Below are 21,170 nucleotides of genomic sequence, written 5' to 3' on the forward strand. Positions count from 1 at the left end.
GCCCAAACAACTCAGTCATTGCGATTTTTTTTTGGGGGGTGGGAGTTGACTTGGTACACCCGATATCTGATAAAAACCATGAAAATGAGGCTGAAAATGGGGCCCGACTTATCTGAAGGTCGACTTATATGCTGAAATATACGGTACCAACACAGATCGGCAACCCAGACTTTTTTGGCCTTTTAAATAATGAACAATAGGAGAGCTGGAACAACAATGGAGTAGGAATGTTTAATGAGATTTGAAAATGAATTTGACTTAAAGGGTAACAAATCTTTCCATTTAAAAATAAACTCTTTAACTACTTGCATGTATGAACACATTACAGTAATACAGACAAGAAAGTAACCCAATACATAGTTGAATTCTTGGGTTGTACCAGTGACCATAGCGGTTGCAATAACTAAAGCATGACAATGGTGCGCCACTCCTCATACTGGGGGGCGTGGGGAGGGGGGGGGGGTTTCTTCAGCAAACTCTGAAGTCTGTACACTAATATCAGGCAGAGGAGAGATGATTTCCAAGGTTGAACAGTTTTCCTCTCCATTTTCAGTCAGATTTAAATATGGCCTCCGAAGCCAAGTAATGGGAGAACAAACCAGTCACCCACAGACCATTATGGGGTCTGGGGTGGGGGGGCGGGGGCGCAATGATTGTGAATGTAAGAATCTGCAAAGATTAAGGCACCTAACCAAATTGTTTAACTTTCCACTCACTGCTGAGTTTGACCAGGACTTATTTTTAAAAATATCTACAGATCTGCATCAAGCACATCATACTTGTGTGCCAGTATTTTCCTCTGGCTGCTTGAAGATTGGGTGCCATTTAATTATATCCAAACCACCAGATGGAACAAGGTTCAGGAATACATTGGGACATTGGTGAACAGGACAGTAAAGGTGGCAAGAAAGAGGGTGAGGGCAGGCAAGAGAGAACTCAGCAGGTTAGTACATATATATCTGCTGAGTAAAGGGCTTCGGCATTTTTGTTACCCTGGTATTCAGATCATGCACAATTTCAGGGCTACACCAAGCACTGGAAGCCAAATCTCATCCCTCACTTACCAGATCATAATCATCCACTACCTTAGCCAACCTCGTGACAGTCCACCTACAGGCGGTAAACCTGGTGGTGGTGGTGGCGGCGGCGGCGGAGGAGGTTGGCCCCCAGGTGGCACTGTAGGGGGAGGGTAGCTGGTTGGCGGAAGACCCAGTCCTGGTGGAGGTGGCACGGTGTGGGCAGGTGGAATCCGAGGAGGGGGCAAAAAAGTGGGATTGTACCCTGGTGGAGGATATCCTGGGGTAGGGGGAGGGATATTGGGTGGATAAGTTGTGGGAGGAGGTACAGATGGATTGGGATAAACATGTGGGTGGTAAGGGACATGGGTTGGAGGTCCATAGGATGGCATGCTTCCATAAGAGGGTCCATCAGTCTTCATCATGGATTGCAAGCTCTGAAAACCTTCTCCAGACATGTAAGAGCTTGTTGTTGACATTCCCATTATGTATGCAGTTGAGGGCGGAGGTCGCTGGGGTATCTGTGGCTGTTGGTGAGCAGTAGGAGGAAGAAGAGGTGGTGGGATGGTGGCTTTGGCCACTTCAGAGGAGTTTCCTGTAGAAGGTGGTTCACTTTCTATTATGGCAGCCCCTGTACTTATTGATGGCTTACGCTCTGCAAGTTAAAAGAGACAAATTTTATTTTTAGATATTTAATGAATACAGAAAGCAGGCAAACAGTAAAGTGAAGCAGGGGAAAACCGTGTTGTCTAATAATTGGCTGAGAATTCTCTTAAACATGAAGGAATAGTATTTTAGGAGGCATCTATAATCTTCAATGGTTGTGAAACTACACCTGAGCAAGAAATGAATACCTTCAAGAATATGGGTGGATAAAGAAGGGGTGGATAAAGATGAATGAAATGATGTAAAAAGGTGGAGGGATCATAAATTGGTTTGAGGGTCACATCCAAATCCCATAATACTTATGATTATCAAACAAAATCGAACTACATATTCCTGATAGATCCTAAAGTCTCCGAAGTGTCTTTTCTTTGGCTTGGCTTCGCGGACGAAGATTTATGGAGGGGGTAAAAAGTCCATGTCAGCTGCAGGCTCGTTTGTGGCTCACAAGTCCGATGCGGGACAGGCAGACACGATTGCAGCGGTTGCAAGGGAAAATTGGTTGGTTGGGGTTGGGTGTTGGGTTTTTCCTCCTTTGCCTTTTGTCAGTGAGGTGGGCTCTGCGGTCTTCTTCAAAGGAGGTTGCTGCCCGCCAAACTGTGAGGCGCCAAGATGCACGGTTTGAGGCGTTATCAGCCCACTGGCGGTGGTCAATGTGGCAGGCACCAAGAGATTTCTTTAGGCAGTCCTTGTACCTTTTCTTTGGTGCACCTCTGTCACGGTGGCCAGTGGAGAGCTCGCCATATAATACGATCTTGGGAAGGCGATGATCCTCCATTCTGGAGACGTGACCCATCCAGCGCAGCTGGATCTTCAGCAGCATGGACTCGATGCTGTCGACCTCTGCCATCTCGAGTACTTCGACGTTAGGGGTGTAAGCGCTCCAATGGATGTTGAGGATGGAGCGGAGACAACGCTGGTGGTGCCGGTAGAGGACCCATGATTCGGAGCCGAACAGGAGTGTGGGTATGACAACGGCTCTGTATACGCTTATCTTTGTGAGGTTTTTCAGTTGGTTGTTTTTCCAGACTCTTTTGTGTAGTCTTCCAAAGGCGCTATTTGCCTTGGTGAGTCTGTTGTCTATCTCATTGTCGATCCTTGCATCTGATGAAATGGTGCAGCCAAGATAGGTAAACTGGTTGACCGTTTTGAGTTTTGTGTGCCCGATGGAGATGTGGGGGGGCTGGTAGTCATGGTGGGGAGCTGGCTGATGGAGGACCTCAGTTTTCTTCAGGCTGACTTCCAGGCCAAATATTTTGGCAGTTTCCGCAAAGCAGGACGTCAAGCGCTGAAGAGCTGGCTCTGAATGGGCAACTAAAGCGGCATCATCTGCAAAGAGTAGTTCACGGACAAGTTTCTCTTGTGTCTTGGTGTGAGCTTGCAGGCGCCTCAGATTGAAGAGACTGCCATCCGTGCGGTACCGGATGTAAACAGCGTCTTCATTGTTGGGGTCTTTCAAGGCTTGGTTCAGCATCATGCTGAAGATGATTGAAAAGAGGGTTGGTGCGAGAACACAGCCTTCCTTCACGCCATTGTTAATGGAGAAGGGTTCAGAGAGCTCATTGCTGTATCTGACACGACCTTGTTGGTTTTCGTGCAGTTGGATAATCATGTTGAGGAACTTTGGGGGACATCCGATGCGCTCTTGTATTTGCCAAAGCCCTTTCCTGCTCACGGTGTCGAAGGCTTTGGTGAGGTCAACAAAGGTGATGTAGAGTCCTTTGTTTTGTTCTCTGCACTTTTCTTGGAGCTGTCTGAGGGCAAAGACCACGTCAGTGGTTCCTCTGTTTGCGCAAAAGCCGCACTGTGATTCTGGGAGAATATTCTCGGCAACACTAGGTATTCTTCTATTTAGTAGAATCCTAGCGAAGATTTTGCCTGCAATGGAGAGCAACGTGATTCCCCTGTAGTTTGAGCAGTCTGATTTCTCGCCTTTGTTTTTGTACAGGGTGATGATGGTGGCATCACGAAGATCCTGAGGCAGTTTACCTTGGTCCCAACAAAGCTTGAAAAACTCATGCAGTTTGGCATGCAGAGTTTTGCCGCCAGCCTTCCAGACTTCTGGGGGGATTCCATCCATACCTGCTGCTTTGCCACTTTTCAGTTGTTCGATTGCCTTATATGTCTCATCCAGGGTGGGAACCTCATCCAGCTCTAGCCTTAGGGGCTGTTGAGGGAGCTGGAGCAGGGCGGAATCTTGGACTGAGCGGTTGGCACTGAAAAGAGATTGGAAGTGTTCTGACCATCGGTTGAGGATGGAGATCTTGTCGCTGAGGAGGACTTTGCCGTCTGAGCTGCGCAGCGGGCTTTGGACTTGGGGTGAGGGGCCGTACACAGCCTTTAGAGCCTCGTAGAAACCCCTGAAGTAGCTGTGTTCGTTTGGCGAGGCTAGTCCACCACTCATTTTGGATCTCCCGGAGTTTGCGCTGAAGATGGCTGCATGCGCGACGGAAGGCTTGTTTCTTCTCTAGACAGGACGGCTTTGTAAGGTGAGCCTGGTGGGCAGCTCGCTTCTTTGCCAGCAGCTCCTGGATTTCCTGGCTGTTTTCGTCAAACCAGTCCTTGTTTCCTCCAGGAATCACACTAAACCCACACAACCTAGTTCTTGTCATCAGAAATGAATAAGATCTTTTTGATGGCCAGGTTGCAGATAACAGAGCTCAGAAAATGTAGGAAATAAACATAACATTAACTTCAAAGGGCTACAGACAGACTGATGAAATGGGAAGACATGGCATATAAAATATTGGTGCAATATTACAGAAATAGAACAACCTTGGATTAATTTCTGAAGCTGACAGCAGAGGTTGAAAAACAAGGAAGCTATTAATAAATATTGGCTAAATGTCATTAATGGTTGCAAGATAGATATCTTGCTTTAAAGCAACTACTAGATCATCACCAGAAATGAGCCAATTCAGTTATGTGGAGACAAAAGAAAGATCAACAGGAAATTATAGTTGGCTTTGGGTGAATATTAAATTTTTCTCAGAAACAGAAGGGTGAGTAAACAAAGGATAGAGGTGCAAGGCAAGAGAACCAGAGATTTCTTCTGTGATGAAATCTGTTATGATCATGAAGGCTTTGACAGAAAGGATGGAAGTAGATTATGTCGTAACTTTCAAAATAATTTCTGTGTGGAAGAACAAAGGGACATTGAAGTCCAAATCCATCAATTTCTCAAGGCTGCTGCGCAGGTTGATAAGGTAGTTAAGAAGACATATGCTGGGCTTCATTAGTCAGGGAATGGAGTTCAAGAGCAGTGAGGTAATGTTGCAGCTCTATAAAACTCTGGTTAGACCATACTTAGAATATTGTGTTCATTTCTGGTCACCTCATAACAGGAAAGATGGAGAAACTTTGTGCAGAGGAGATTTACCAGGATATTGTCTGAAATGGAGAAAGTGTCTTATAAGACAAGGTTAAAACATCTAGGGATTTTTATCTTTGGAGCGATGAAGATGTTCACTTAATAGAGCTTTACAAGATTATGAGAGGCAATAGATAGGTGCTGGCTGTCCACCCCATCTCCTGGGCCTGCAGCAACAAACACCATAGGACATCTATCTGAATTGTATTTTTCCCCAGAGGGTAGTGAATCTGTGGAATTTGCTGTTGATTGAAGCAGTAGAGGCGACCTCAGTAAATATATTTAAGACTGTATAGATTTCTACATAGCAAGGGAAATAGGGAAAAGACAGGTAAGTGAAGATGAGCCTATCATCAGATCAGCCATGATCACATTGAGCAGGGTCGACTGGATGTATGGCTTACTCCTGATCCTATTTCTTATGTTCTTACATTAAGGTGAGAAAAGTTTAGGGAAGACGTCAGGAATAAGTTTCTCTTTTAAAGAGTAGGTGCCTGGAATGCATTGCTTTGGGGTGGTGCTAGAGGTTGGTCTAATAGGGATATATAAAATATTCTTGGGCAGAAGGATGCAAGAAAAATAGAGGGTTTATAGGTGTGATGTACAGAAGGTTTAGATTGTTGAATAGGTTTATATAGATCGGAAGAGATACATGACCAACGTTTTGGGCCCAAGCCCTTCGTCAACATATGAGCAAAAAGCAGGCAGGTGCCTGAATAACAAAATAAAATAAAAACTTTGTCAAAACAATGGTTTACAACTTAGAATGAGAAGGCATACCTGGGGGAGGATGGCTAGCTGGTGGATGTGCTGGGTGAGGATTTTCCAATTTGGGAATTTTAGGAGGCTGTAGATCTGTGAAGAATTGAAAAATATATTATGCATTTTGTAAATTTACAAAAACAATAATGTAGTCTGATTGAGAACCCAACTTTTCACTAGAAAACTCACTACCGTACTTCTAACCAAATTTAAGTGTATGCGCAAATCTTAATGCCTTAAGGTTTTAACTCACTCCTGAATAATGGCTCAACAAGATTACATGTCATACAAAGTATAGAAACCAGCTATTCACCCTGCAAAAAGGATCCACTGTCATTCCTCATCCACCAATGTTAGCCTTGCATGCTCATCTATGCTCCCTTTAATTGACTGCTATTCACTCATTCTTCACATTCTCATCATATTTTGCGTAAAGATATTTCTTCACATTCCTATTGCATCACTTGGATATCACCATAAATTAGCAGCCCCCTCGTGGAAACATTCTCTCTACCTCCATTCCATCAAAACCATTCATAATTCAAAAGAGCCACCCATTAATCTTTGTTCGAGGGAAAAGAAACCCAGTTTGTTCATCTTTTTCCTTGTCTGCATGCCCTCACAATTCTGGTATTAGGTTTGTAAATCATTTGTAAATGTAAAAAAAAAATTGTAATGTATGGCATGAGAATTTAGTACTTTTAACTTTAGCCTCTCTGGATATAAACCAGAGTGCTGGATTTCTCGTTAATCTGGGGGACAACTTTAGTAATTCACATACTCACAGTCGTAATCCCAATGTGGCCCCCCTACTCAGATGTACTCTCTCACATTTATGTATAGAACTTGATATGCAATGCATTCTCCCCCCCACCCCCCCACAAATTTATTTCCCGCCATTAATACAAATTTCCTCAGTGCCGAACATTTGGCAAATTTAGAGATTACGTTTTTTGATCCTAGATTCTAAACTAACATTGATATTTGTGAACAATAATGACCCCATCATTAATCCTGATAGACCACCACTATTCACCACCTCCTATTGTGAATAACTATCCTTCTCCCTCACTTTTCAGTCGCAGAACAGAATCAGGCCCATTAGCCAACCACGTCCAAGTTGACTAACATGTAGTCGTTTATCCAATTCCATTTTCCAACACTCAATATTTTGTCTTCTATAACGTGGCAACTCGAGAGCTTATTCTTACTTTTGCTTTTAAAGTGTGCTCTGCCACCATCCCTTGGACTATGCTCTACATTCTGGGTAAAAATAAAAATTCTTCCACCTGTCCAGTTTGGGGTGGCACGGTTGGCATAGCAGTCAGCGCATCACCTTTACAACACTAGCAATTGGGACCAGGGATCGAATGCCATGTTTTCTGTGAGGGGTGGGTTTTCCCTGGGTGGTGGGGGGGGGCCTCTGGTTTTCTCCCACCATTCAAAACGTGCCGGGGGTGTAGGTTAATTGGGTGTAAATTGGGCAGCGTGGACTTGTGGGCCGAAATGGTCTTTTACTGTGCTGTATGTCTAAATTTAAAAAATCCACTCTAAATCTAAACAGTTCTTAAAACTTATGCCATCGAGCTCAAAATACCTTCGCTATGAGGATATTTCACCCTATCTAGCCTTTCAGAATTTTGCACATCTCAGAATAGTCCCCTCAGCTTTCTCCATGCCAAGGAGATCAAACTCATCTAATCACTCTGCACAATTGAAATAGTCCAGATCAAGCACCGTCCCCAAAAATCTCTGCAGCCTCTCTTGTGTGGTGACCACAATCACACGACACACTCCAGCTGGTGTCGAACCAACATTTCATATCGCTGTGCTATAATGGTCCTGATCCTGTATTTTACATCCCTTTAAAAAGAAAAGCTTATTCCTGACGTCTTCTCTAAACTTTTCTCACCTTAATGGAAGAACATAAGAAATAGGATCAGGAGTAAGCCATACATCCGGTCAAGCCTGCTCCGCCATTCAATGTGATCATGGCTGATCTGATGATAGGCTCATTTCCACTTACCTGCCTTTCCCCCATTTCCCTTACTAAGTAGAAATCGACCCTTCTTAACTACTGTGCTGCCTTGGGAGCCAGAGGGAGCTAAAGACTTGCAAACCAAGGTCCTTTAATGCTCCCAATGGCGAGACCATCATTGTGAATGCCCTGGCCTTACCAGCCCTTCAAAAATACAAAACAGTAAATTTATCAGGATTAAATTCCATCTGCAAATGCTCCACCAACAATCCCAACTTATTAATATTGTCAGATGCCCAAGTCTACCTTCTCATTATAACAATGCTACAAATTTTCATGTCATTTGCAAATTTAGTACATTCTATATTCATCCAAATCATTATGAGTATAAAACAGAGCAAGGGTCCCAATACATCATTTAAAATTGGTCATGGGCTTCCCATCATACAAAAAAGAACACTCTACTATTGCTCTCTGTTAACTAATAAAGAAAAAATTGGATCCTATATGCCAATTTGGCTGGATCCTATGAGCTCGAGCTTTGTGAAACAATCTCCATATAGGATCTTGTCAAAGACCATACCACAGTTCACGACCCCGTAACAATTCAGTGCCATTATTGATAAGGATGCCACCTCTTGGAAAAATTTGATTAAAGTTTGTTCAGACAGGACCCCACCACAACAAAGCCATGCTGATTGATGGTCTTTGGTTGATGACCACCTTTCCATGAGGAAATCAGCCCCTCCTTTTCTTTTTAATAAACCCAATAACTTCCCTACCAATGGCATTGGACTCACTGGCCTGTGATTACCTGGCTTTTCCCTGCTGCCCTTCTTGAATAAAGGTACAATATTTGCTGTCCTCCAGTCATCTGGCACTTCACCTGCAGTTAGTGAAGATATAAAAATCTCTGTCAGAGCCCCAGAAATCTCCTTCCTAGCCTCCTATAGCAGATTGATAATTCAGGGCCTGGGGATTTATCCACCTTCTCATTAATGGAACTTGCTCTACAAATTTACTGCTACCATTCCTCAATTTTACAATGTCATTTTCTTGAGTGAACTGTATGTGCAGATTGCTCCTTTGGCCCACGATGGGCCTTGTTCTTTCCCTGGTTACCCACTTACCCTTAATATACTTTTAAAAATACATTGGAATTTTCCTTTTTTTTTTAAAAAAAAGTCATGTGCTTATTTTTGTCCCTTCTTTTCCAACCCTTGATATTACTTCACATACAAAATTCTCTGAACTCTGTTACTTGGCCCAACTCTGCATTTCTTGGCAGTCGTTAAGTCTATTAAGAGGTACGTTATAGAAAGCCTTTTGTAAATAAACACCTATTTGCATGAACTATATTGACCAAGTCATTTTTGATTCTGATACCTCCTCAGAAATCAAAATTGCTGGAAAAAGATATTTCCTAGTGAAAATTATGCTCATTACTGCTCCTTTATCTTGCACTGTTCTTTTCTAGATGTTCTGTTTGTTCCTTTAACAAAGATTCAATAATGTTCAGATGTTTACTGACAGATGGTTCCATCCAGCAGAGATCTGCAGAGATAAAGACTGGGACCCTTAGCTTCCTAGAACATTACTTTGTATATAAGTGCAAGAACTACAATGAAGAACATTCCTAATAATAATAAAATTGACAGTGTGGTTGAAAGTAAAGTAACTTTTTGGCTGCAGAAGTATTTGAATTAACTGGTTAGATGGCCATAAAAGTGGTATCTAATTCAGAGAAGTGGGAGATAATTCATTTGAGAAGGATAAACAAGGTGTGGTAAATCATCATAAATTTTCAGACACAAACTACGGAGAAACAGGGATCTTAGATAGCGAGTCCACAGATGCCTAAAGAGCGTGTGATAGATATAAACAAGGTGTTTAAGGCACTTGGTATTCTTGCCTTTAGACAGTTGAGGAATAAAATGTCAGAACAGCATACAACACAAACTGGATCACAGCTGGAGTAACATGTTCAGATCATAACATCACATGAGGGATTTGATAACACCAGTGAGGTTCCCGGTCCTGGACAATTGTAGCTGTGAAGAAGAGACTGAGTACATTAAGGTTGCTTCCTTTGGAATGAAGGACACCAAGAGTCGTGTTAATTGAGATGTACCAAACAATGACAGAATGGAAAAGACAGACAACTGGGAAATACAGTTTTAAATCCATTAAAAGGTTGGAAATGAAGTGAAAAATATATTTTCCATCCATGAAGTATTAGGGATCTGGAACATACTACTTAAAAGGACTACAGAGGTAGAAAACTTCAGCACATTTAGAAGATCTGAATGAGCACTTGAACAAGCATAATTTATAAGGTTGAGAGCAAGGAAGTAGGCGAACTCTAAACATTTTTTCTTTTGTTGGTTGAATGTGTCAAAGAAGCTTTTATCTACGCATCATTTCTTTATTTGAGTTTATGATCTCAACATAAATACAAAGCCCTAAATCATCAATCAATGCAAAGAGAGCAATTATGAAATTAATTAAAATCCAAAAGTACAATACCCATTATCTTGCCATCTTCCTTTGGAGAAGCAACCTAATAATAGAACAAATATAACAGTTAGATTCAATGTGCCACTGAGATACACTGTCAAGTAAAGAAACAATAAAATAGCCACATAGTTAGAGACAGTAGAATGGAGCACCAAGTTACGCCCTGTTTTCAAGCCTGCATATCTGCACACAATGAGTAAATCAAGCAGAAAATTGTTGACCCCACATTTACACCCTCTTGCTCACCGCAGCTCGTTTGACCTGTCGAGGTGGTGTTGATTGAGGTGAGAGCTTCTTGGCCTGCTGCACCTGTATCGGTGGCAGTGGTTGCTCCAAGCTTGGGATTGCGGCCAATTGGTGCTGGGGGGCCTGGGGCATCTGCTGTTGACCCTGGGAATAGAGGTCCAGTATCTGATGGCAAATATCTGTACAAGACCAAACACCAGGCATTAGAGACTGTAACGAAACAAAACTTAAGAATGAATGACAGGTGATACACAGTGCCCTCCATAATGTTTGGGGCAAAGACACTATATACTTTGCTTGCCATTGTGCAGAACATTTTAAATTTGTAATCAAACAATTCACATATAATTAAAGTGCTCATTGCATACATTTGGGTTTGATCATGTAGAAATTACAACACTTTTAATACATCGTCGTCGTCCCCCCCATTTCAGGGCATCATAATGTTTGGGACATTTCGATTCCCAGGTGTTTGTGAGTACTCAGGTGTGTTTGATTGCTTCATTGATGCAGGGATAAGAGAGTTGGGCTTGCTTCCAAGCTTCTGATCCCCTTTGGAGACTTTAGTTGCCATTTTTCAACATGGGGATTAGAGCTGTGCCAATGAAAGTCAAAGAAGCCATGATGAGGCCCCCAAGGTCCATCCGTCCAGACGGAGAGTCCTTCTAAGTGAAGCCACATTTCACTTGTGAATCTGCAGGGGTCATCTGCTGCTCCCATTGTGGTCTCCTCTACGTTGGAGAGACCGGACGCACCCTCTTGAGCACCTTCGAGCCCTCCCTACCCGCCACAATAGTGTGGATCTCCCAGTGGCCATCCATTTCAATTCACAATCCCATTCCCTTACTGGCATGTCTGTCCATGGACTAATGAAACTGCCAGACTGAGACCATCTGCAAACTGAAGGAACAACACCTAACCTTCTGACTGGGCACTCTTCAACCAGATAGCATTAATATTGATTTCTCTGGCTTTCGTTAAACCCCTCTCCCCTCTCTACTACTGCCATCACTTCCCCCACCTCTGTCTCTCTCCCTTCCCTCTTTTGCATACACATGACAAATTCTCACCTCTCCCCTCATCATATCCAATTAGCACCTTTTTTTTGGGTCTTCCCCCCCACCCCCCCCATCCCAGCTGGCATTGTCTGAATTCTGAGATTTGAGTTTCCTGCTTCTGGCTCATTCTGTTTATTCCTTGAAGAAGGGCTCAGGCCCCAAAACATCAGCAATATATCTTTGCCTTTTTATGGATGCTGAAGACAGCCTATCATCACAACTTGGTGTGTTTTTACGAAATACCGCTGCAGATCTTCAGCTCAACTTGGTGTGTTTACGACAATTAACAGCGTCTGCAGATTAACTTCTAGTGTATAGTATGATGTATGATGTCAGAGTCCAAGGAATTTTATGAGCATGATCCGTCAGGTTGAAATCAGAGTCCAGAGGGATAAGAAGGTATCTAATGGTGATCAATGTTGCAGATGGCAGAATTGCAATAGCTATATGTTGGACGTGGAGCCCAGTGTGGTGGAGGGTGAGGACAAGGAAAATCCTGTCCTCTTTACGTTCAGGGGTAGAGAGATCCGGGGCAGATGTACAGGAAATAGAGGAGATGTGGATAAAGGCAGAGCTGATTACAGTAGAAGGGAAGCCACATTTTTGAAGGACATTTTGGATATTCTGGAATGGAAGACCATATCCTGGGAGCAGATGTGACAAAGATGAAGGAATTGCGAGAAAGGAATAGAATCCTTACAGGGGAATAGAATGTGAAGAGGTGTACCCAAGTAACATGTTGGATGTGGAGGCTGGTGGGGTGGCAGGTGAGGTCAAGGGAGTTAATATGTTGGATGTGGAGGCTGGTGGGGTGGTGGATGAGGACTTTATTTTGAACATTATCAATTTAGTTCAGTATGAAATACATCTTATTTGGACATGCTTGCTTTAACACATATTGATTGCATTTTCTTTGTGCTCAGGGCTTAAGAAAATAAGGAACAAAATGATGATTTGAAAGGAAAGCTTGTGCAGGGCTGTTGGGAGAGGGGGTGGAATGGAAGTGGGATAGTGCTTGCGAAAAAATAGCAAAAAAAAAAGGCGCTCTTCAGTGTAAAAATCTGTGATTGTTAACTGTACCTTCCAGCAACTCCACGGGCACATCTTGTACAAACTGTTCCCACCATCTCCTGTATATTGGCTTGGCTGACCATTCCTGGATCTCAAATTTACAGAGTCTACCAGCAAGGTACATTACAGCCACGGCAATGATCTCAGGTTCCCACTGTAGGCACAGCATGGTGCAGAGGCTGAAAGATAAATAGTATACAGCTAAAGGAGCTATTGCAAAGCATCTTTTAAAAAGCACATTTAATAACAAAAATTATTTTTATCCGATTAACAATATCAGTTTTTCACATCTATATTAAAACTACATTTCAAAAAGGCAATTTACCTGTCGTTTACAAAAAGGCAATTTACCTGTCGTTTACAAAAGTCCAAGCCATTTGCACCAGCTTTTGAAGTTTGTTTTTGTCACCTACAGAAAGAGAAAATTGGACTAACATTATGTGTAACCTCTATGCTCAAAACCTATGAATCAAGGAGAAAAAATGAGTTAGGTTTAAGCTTAGAGTTTATCTACTACACTCTAAATTGATACGGAAAAGCAACCACCCTTGTTATTTTTGCAGCATATTTGAAAACTATCAGTTACAAGTCATTAACAGACATTAAACCTCACTTTCTTGCATCTTCTGGCCTAGCCCTCTATCAATCTGGTGCATCCTCCAGGCCGATTAATAAAGGTCAAATTTAAAAAGGTTCTTATCAATTTACAACAATCTCAAATCTGTGGAGTCATCTTGCTTTGGCACTATATATATATAAAAATAAACACACTCTCTAGGCAACGCCGAATTCAAAGTTAACTGCTGAGTAAAATATCGTTTAGGTGTCTTGCTGTTCCGCATGGGTGATCATAAAATCCAAAAATGGAAAAAGAGAGGACTCCCGTCACCCTCGCCGCCACCCCCTCCACACCAAAGGCTAGATTGCGAGAACACTGTGGTCAGAGATAAAAACCTTTCATCTAACTAATTTTTCACACATCATAGTTTAAGCTTCATATCCCAAAACTACCCATACCCCAGAAAACTGGCATGCAAAATATGTAAATGCACCACGTGGTTTGTTATTTACACCAGGAATATGCACGATTTGGGAAATGGCCTTTTATACCTTTGTATTAAATATATCATGGGGTCACAAACCCGAACAGGAGATTGTTCCAGTTCTCTGCTCAGTCAAATGTAAAACAAAAAGACAGTTGTCTCTTCATTATCCACACCTAATCAAGCTAGTTATGATTTATAATAAGATGATGCATTTATTAAAGAAAAAAAATAATGAGAATATCCTGTCGAATGTATGCGAACAAAAATCAAGCATTACAACAAGTGGTATGATAAAATCAGGAATGAATTACCATACTGTAAACTGTAATCACATACACAACAGCTACTTTTCCATGGAAACATCTACATCAAAATGCAGTAGAGTTTAGTTTCTTTCAGAAAGGAATATTTTCCACATAATAAATGCAGAACTCTTCAATTCTGGGGATGACAGCAATTAAAAACATCTCTGTAGTGTTTTAAGAAAAATAAAGGGTGATCTTATGAAAATATATACAAACCTTGAGATTTTTCAGCCCACTGAAGAGTCACAAATGAGGGAGCACACTTATAACATAAAAGGTGGTCATTTAAAATCAAAGTTTACATTTCAAAAGGAGTCCCCCCGCCCCCAAAGACAGAGGGCTTGGATGTATCTATTGAAAAGCTGTGATAGATCCACCAGGGACCTTGCTCACTCTTCTCATCTGTAGTTTAAAGTAATCACCTGTCTGCCTGGTAACAATGGGGATCATTGGAACCATTTTGCTTTCTATGGCTTGCTATCCTATCGGTGGTGCATTTACAAGTGCAATGAAAAGTCGTTAGGCGAAATAAATAAAATATGACCAAACCTATCAGGAGTTAAAACTTACTCTCCCACATTACTAATATATTTTTTTGGTTAAAATTAGAGTGGAAGCCACTGATTTTCATCTTGTAACATTAGACAAAGCAAGCTGGCTGCCAGCATCAACATGCATAAATCAAACAAAGCCACAAATGAAAAATTCGCAAACAGATACACCAATTTCCAGATGACAATCTAATTACACGTATACAATCCGAAAACCGGCATTTTTTTTCCTGGTGCTGGTACAACAGGGGGTGGGGGAGGGCGGAGAGATACGGCAGCCCGACTCGGGGAGGGGGGGGCGGAGAAAGACGGCAGCCCGACTCGGGGAGGGGGGGGGCGGAGAGAGACGGCAGCCCGACTCGGGGAGGGGGGGGCGGAGAGAGACGGCAGCCCGACTCGGGGAGGGGGGGGCGGAGAGAGACGGCAGCCCGACTCGGGGAGGGGGGGGCGGAGAGAGACGGCAGCCCGACTCGGGGAGGGGGGGGCGGAGAGAGACGGCAGCCCGACTCGGGGAGGGGGGGGCGGAGAGAGACGGCAGCCCGACTCGGGGAGGGGGGGGCGGAGAGAGACGGCAGCCCGACTCGGGGAGGGGGAGGCGGAGAGAGACGGCAGCCCGACTCGGGGAGGGGGGGGCGGAGAGAGACGGCAGCCCGACTCGGGGAGGGGGGGGCAGAGAGAGACGGCAGCCCGACTCGGGGAGGGGGGGCAGAGAGAGACGGCAGCCCGACTCGGGGAGGGGGGGCAGAGAGAGACGGCAGCCCGACTCGGGGAGGGGGGGCAGAGAGAGACGGCAGCCCGACTCGGGGAGGGGGGGCAGAGAGAGACGGCAGCCCGACTCGGGGAGGGGGGGCAGAGAGAGACGGCAGCCCGACTCGGGGAGGGGGGGCAGAGAGAGACGGCAGCCCGACTCGGGGAGGGGGGGCAGAGAGAGACGGCAGCCCGACTCGGGGAGGGGGGGCAGAGAGAGACGGCAGCCCGACTCGGGGAGGGGGGGCAGAGAGAGACGGCAGCCCGACTCGGGGAGGGGGGGCAGAGAGAGACGGCAGCCCGACTCGGGGAGGGGGGGCAGAGAGAGACGGCAGCCCGACTCGGGGAGGGGGGGGCAGAGAGAGACGGCAGCCCGACTCGGGGAGGGGGGGCAGAGAGAGACGGCAGCCCGACTCGGGGAGGGGGGGCAGAGAGAGACGGCAGCCCGACTCGGGGAGGGGGGGCAGAGAGAGACGGCAGCCCGACTCGGGGAGGGGGGGCAGAGAGAGACGGCAGCCCGACTCGGGGAGGGGGGGCAGAGAGAGACGGCAGCCCGACTCGGGGAGGGGGGGCAGAGAGAGACGGCAGCCCGACTCGGGGAGGGGGGGCAGAGAGAGACGGCAGCCCGACTCGGGGAGGGGGGGCAGAGAGAGACGGCAGCCCGACTCGGGGAGGGGGGGCAGAGAGAGACGGCAGCCCGACTCGGGGAGGGGGGGCAGAGAGAGACGGCAGCCCGACTCGGGGAGGGGGGGCAGAGAGAGACGGCAGCCCGACTCGGGGAGGGGGGGCAGAGAGAGACGGCAGCCCGACTCGGGGAGGGGGGGCAGAGAGAGACGGCAGCCCGACTCGGGGAGGGGGGGCAGAGAGAGACGGCAGCCCGACTCGGGGAGGGGGGGCAGAGAGAGACGGCAGCCCGACTCGGGGAGGGGGGGCAGAGAGAGACGGCAGCCCGACTCGGGGAGGGGGGGCAGAGAGAGACGGCAGCCCGACTCGGGGAGGGGGGGCAGAGAGAGACGGCAGCCCGACTCGGGGAGGGGGGGCAGAGAGAGACGGCAGCCCGACTCGGGGAGGGGGGGCAGAGAGAGACGGCAGCCCGACTCGGGGAGGGGGGGCAGAGAGAGACGGCAGCCCAACTCGGGGAGGGGGGGCAGAGAGAGACGGCAGCCCGACTCGGGGAGGGGGGGCAGAGAGAGAGACGGCAGCCCGACTCGGGGAGGGGGGGCAGAGAGAGACGGCAGCCCGACTCGGGGAGTGGGGGCAGAGAGAGACGGCAGCCCGACTCGGGGAGGGGGGGCAGAGAGAGACGGCAGCCCGACTCGGGGAGGGGGGGCAGAGAGAGACGGCAGCCCGACTCGGGGAGGGGGGGCAGAGAGAGACGGCAGCCCGACTCGGGGAGGGGGGGCAGAGAGAGACGGCAGCCCGACTCGGGGAGGGGGGGCAGAGAGAGACGGCAGCCCGACTCGGGGAGGGGGGGCAGAGAGAGACGGCAGCCCGACTCGGGGAGGGGGGGCAGAGAGAGACGGCAGCCCGACTCGGGGAGGGGGGGCAGAGAGAGACGGCAGCCCGACTCGGGGAGGGGGGGCAGAGAGAGACGGCAGCCCGACTCGGGGAGGGGGGGCAGAGAGAGACGGCAGCCCGACTCGGGGAGGGGGGGCAGAGAGAGACGGCAGCCCGACTCGGGGAGGGGGGGCAGAGAGAGACGGCAGCCCGACTCGGGGAGGGGGGGCAGAGAGAGACGGCAGCCCGACTCGGGGAGGGGGGGCAGAGAGAGACGGCAGCCCGACTCGGGGAGGGGGGGCAGAGAGAGACGGCAGCCCGACTCGGGGAGGGGGGGCAGAGAGAGACGGCAGCCCGACTCGGGGAGGGGGGGCAGAGAGAGACGGCAGCCCGACTCGGGGAGGGGGGGCAGAGAGAGACGGCAGCCCGACTCGGGGAGGGGGGGCAGAGAGAGACGGCAGCCCGACTCGGGGAGGGGGGGCAGAGAGAGACGGCAGCCCGACTCGGGGAGGGGGGGCAGAGAGAGACGGCAGCCCGACTCGGGGAGGGGGGGCAGAGAGAGACGGCAGCCCGACTCGGGGAGGGGGGGCAGAGAGAGACGGCAGCCCGACTCGGGGAGGGGGGGGCGGAGAGAGACGGCAGCCCGACTCGGGGAGGGGGCGCGGAGAGAGACGGCAGCGTGACTCGGGGAGGGGGCGCGGAGAGAGACTGGAAGGGGATGGATATGGCAGCACAATTCGGGTGGGCTTAAATCTGGGGCATCCGGCTTTTGTTCTGAAATCTGAAATTCGGAACACTGTCCCCCAAGGGTTCTGGATAAAGGATTGTTTACCTGTACAAGTTTCTAGATGGTCACGTTTCTTTTTCAAATTTTGAGATTCACAACTTGATCTTCGGCTTTTTTAGATAATTACCTTATAACCCTATAGTTAATATAGATCACTAATGTAAATTTTACATCTATTTACTTTTAATTGCAATCAATGCTTAACAGCAAAGATTCTTTCTTGGTAATCCAAGTTTCTTGGTACAATATTTACAGTCTATACTACACATTTGGGAAATGCAAGTAGTCGAGTTGTTTTGTTTGAAATATGCACCTTTGTTGCTAAATTGAAAATAAACTTGAGACTGCACATCTAACCATAAACATGCAATTCCAGTACCTTTAAGTTGCTTTGCATACTTAAGCAAGAATTGATAGGGATGTTCAACCTGCAAGTCAAATTTAATTGTCTGAAGCAGTATTCTCTCCAAAACCATGACTTCTTCCTATTTCAAGAAAAAAAATAATTGTGTGTGCAAGAAATATAGTACACTTAAATTTTAACTGGTTTAGATAATCAAATAAACCAAACAGCACCCTTTCCAAAACAATGTACTGAAATCGCAATGAAAATTATTTATCTGAAATGTTATCTTGATTTTATGTACCACAGATCCATTATGCATTTCAGCATTAAAAGTTTTTATTTGTGTTAAACATACATTCATTGGATAATGGACAATCTTATCAGTTATTCAGAAACTACTTATTTCTGTAATAAATTTAGATTAAATCACTCAAATGTAGCATCCAGTTACAAGAAAAAGAATATCTTGGTAGTGTATCTGTTTGAACCAACAACCAGATATAATTCAGCTGCATTAATTGACATTTTGAAGCTTGTTTTAAAATGCGATGCCAATCTGCAGTTCTCTATTCAACCAAAAGTAACAAAAATGAAGTTTTTTTTTAAACAGAAGCCCATCTTATATTTGGAGCTCTGGTGGAGTACAAAGATCAAAAGAATGGAAAGCATACTCAATGAAAAAATTTGTTAACTTCTTCAAGCTAAGTAGATACATCTATCAGGCACTAGTGTGGAAGACAAGTTCTAAGCTTTGTCATGGTAAGAAATTGCTTGGTGGATAGAACTGGTTGGCGCAGCAGCTAGCACAACGCCTTTACAGCGCCGGCGATCAGGACTGGAGTTCAAATCCCCCACTGTCTGTAAGGAGTTTGTATGTTCTCCCTGTCTGTGTGGGTTTTCTCTGGGGGCTCTGGATTCTTCTCACCATTCAAAATGTAATGGGGTGCAAACTGGGCAGCACGTGGGCCAAAATGACCTGTTACTCTGATGTAGGTTTAAATTTAATTTACAAAATTAAAGGTTCAAGGATATGCTTTCTCCTCAAAAGGATAAATATTCTTAACATTCCTGATAATCCCTGGCTCACAACCAGGGAACCTCACGGCCAGGCATAGGGATCATCAAAAATTCTGTGGTCTTTGTCAGCCAAGTTATCGACCAGAGCTAGGGCAACCTACTGAATCAAGGCTTATATTCCCTCCAAATCCCTTCAATGCACATAACTTTAAATGTTGTTATTCTAGCTGCCTCTGCAGTTTCCTTAGGCAGCATGACCCTGTGAACCTCTGTATGTAAAAGTTACCCCATCAGATTCATTTTAAATCTTTCCTCTCACTTTGAATCTAAGTCCTCCACTTTTAGATTCCTCATTCCTTGTGGAAAAGACCACCCATCTTATCTATAACCCTCATGGTTTTATTTACAATTTACAGAATGATACAACCCAAAAACAGGGATCAATATTTAATTTTTTTTTGGATGTGAAGGAAATTGAAGGATCAAGGATTGGTACAATGGAGCAAACTTCAAACCTGCACAGCCTGTCAGCCACCACCGGCATCCTCCCACCCCCATGTATGGTTCTCATATTGGCCTTAGAACTGTCTAAACTGGAATGGAAGCAACTCATCCTCAATCCTGAGGCCCTGCCCAAGGAGGAAGGTACAAGTGATTACAGAATCATGTAACCTCTTCGATCTAAACTGCATGGACAAAACTTGCAAGAGACCTTTAAAAAGGAAATCACCATCAATTTTTTTGCCAATTTTTTAAAAAAGCCCTCACACATCATGGTTTATTTCTTGCTACTTCCACTGTTCCTCTCTTCCTTTGCTACAGAGAAAATTAACAACAGTAGTTTACATAAAATTAAAATAGCATTTTGGCTCTATACCTTAAAAATGGATGCAACAGAACACTGATATTTTTCTGGAACAACTAGTCTAATAACTGAAAATATAGTCTAGATTTTTGAACCAATATTTAAGCATACACAATCACATTTTCAACAGCTATCAGGCTCCTAAACCTCCCCTTGCTACAGACTCTGCTCTGACATCTCAAAAGGACCATCTGTACTATTGCCAGATAATCTTTTGCACCTAGATAACTGCTAAATTTTTTTTTGTATTTGCTGCAGCAAGAAAGAATTGAACACATGCACATTGTACATCGCCACTAAGAAATACAATTCCAATGCTCAATGGAGTTTAAAAAAAAACCGCAAGAATAACTCTATGTGACCGCAGCATTAATGATGGGAAACTAAATCAAAATAATATTTTCAATGAGAAGCCAGTTTATAATGAAGGGTGAACGGAGGTTTGCAGATAAAATAAATATTGCGCGATTAATGTCAATCCTTAAAATACAGAACAAAATACCAACCTTAGGATCATCTCCAAATTGCGAAAACTGTACATCATTAAGCAAACTTCGAGCAGTTTTAATGATATCTTTACACTTTTTGGGAGTTTCTTCTACTTTTCCAGCCAGGAAAAGACAGCAACCTCCAGTAACCTAAATAACCAAAAGACAGATTGGAATGTGCTAGCAATCCTCATCGGCCATGGTGAACCAAAACTAAATAATCTTGTGATTTGTTAAGAATTGCAATGATACGATTTTGTGGAAACGGGAACCAGCCATGAACGTACAACAGGAATACTGCAAAATTCTTCGGGAAGGCTCATGCAAGACCATTCCAAAGCAGAGACTTTCAACACAATGCATTTCCTTATTTATTTTTCTTTATCACATATTTCCTTTTGTTGAATGGACAGCTTGTTGAACTCCACTGCTGTTCAAAATGGTGCTCTATATGAAACCTCCCGAAAGGAGTGAAATTAATAGAGCTTGTGTGGTCTGCCAGGTGTCATTGCCAGGAACCTGTTTTAATCATTTAATACAATGGAAAAATCCATTAGAAAACTAAAATATGATCTTAATTCTAAATAATGTGGCTAATTCTCAACCATCATGCTTTGTGTAAATAAAGATGGGCATTCAGAATAAACTCACCAAAGTCCTCCCCAGAGCATTAAAATAAACCCTAGCCTAAATCTGTGTTAAAGTACACAAACAACAGCGTCGTCATATCTAATCCCCATCCTAATCTAAGCATTAAATTAAAATCAATTTAGCAGACTGTATTAAGTACTTTTCATTTCATAAATATTTTTATTTTTTATCTTTATTGATTGAATTTTG

The 21,170-nt window shown here is 45.3% G+C and overlaps 1 protein-coding gene across 5 annotated transcripts in view; it reads right to left on the bottom strand.

Annotated features, from left to right (window-relative positions):
- Positions 1 to 212: 212 nt before the first annotated feature.
- Positions 213 to 21,170, bottom strand: part of ccnk (cyclin K) — a 34,178-nt gene continuing 13,220 nt past the window's right edge. For 2 of the 5 annotated variants that reach the window (XM_069916151.1, XM_069916152.1), the window contains 9 exons: positions 20,349 to 20,480; positions 17,994 to 18,099; positions 13,033 to 13,111; positions 12,691 to 12,860; positions 10,553 to 10,731; positions 10,316 to 10,349; positions 8,604 to 8,675; positions 5,830 to 5,904; positions 213 to 1,671 (listed from right to left, as the gene is read on the bottom strand). In XM_069916151.1, coding sequence (XP_069772252.1) covers positions 1,082 to 1,671; positions 5,830 to 5,904; positions 8,604 to 8,675; positions 10,316 to 10,349; positions 10,553 to 10,731; positions 12,691 to 12,860; positions 13,033 to 13,111; positions 17,994 to 18,099; positions 20,349 to 20,480 — 1,437 coding nt within the window. In that variant the 3' untranslated portion in view covers positions 213 to 1,081. The remainder of the gene's footprint in view (positions 1,672 to 5,829; positions 5,905 to 8,603; positions 8,676 to 10,315; positions 10,350 to 10,552; positions 10,732 to 12,690; positions 12,861 to 13,032; positions 13,112 to 17,993; positions 18,100 to 20,348; positions 20,481 to 21,170) is intronic. The other 3 variants (XM_069916153.1, XM_069916155.1, XM_069916154.1) reach the window with 3 other exon arrangements.

This window comes from Narcine bancroftii, chromosome 2 (genome assembly GCF_036971445.1).
Source record: "Narcine bancroftii isolate sNarBan1 chromosome 2, sNarBan1.hap1, whole genome shotgun sequence".
Classification (NCBI taxonomy): domain Eukaryota; kingdom Metazoa; phylum Chordata; class Chondrichthyes; order Torpediniformes; family Narcinidae; genus Narcine; species Narcine bancroftii.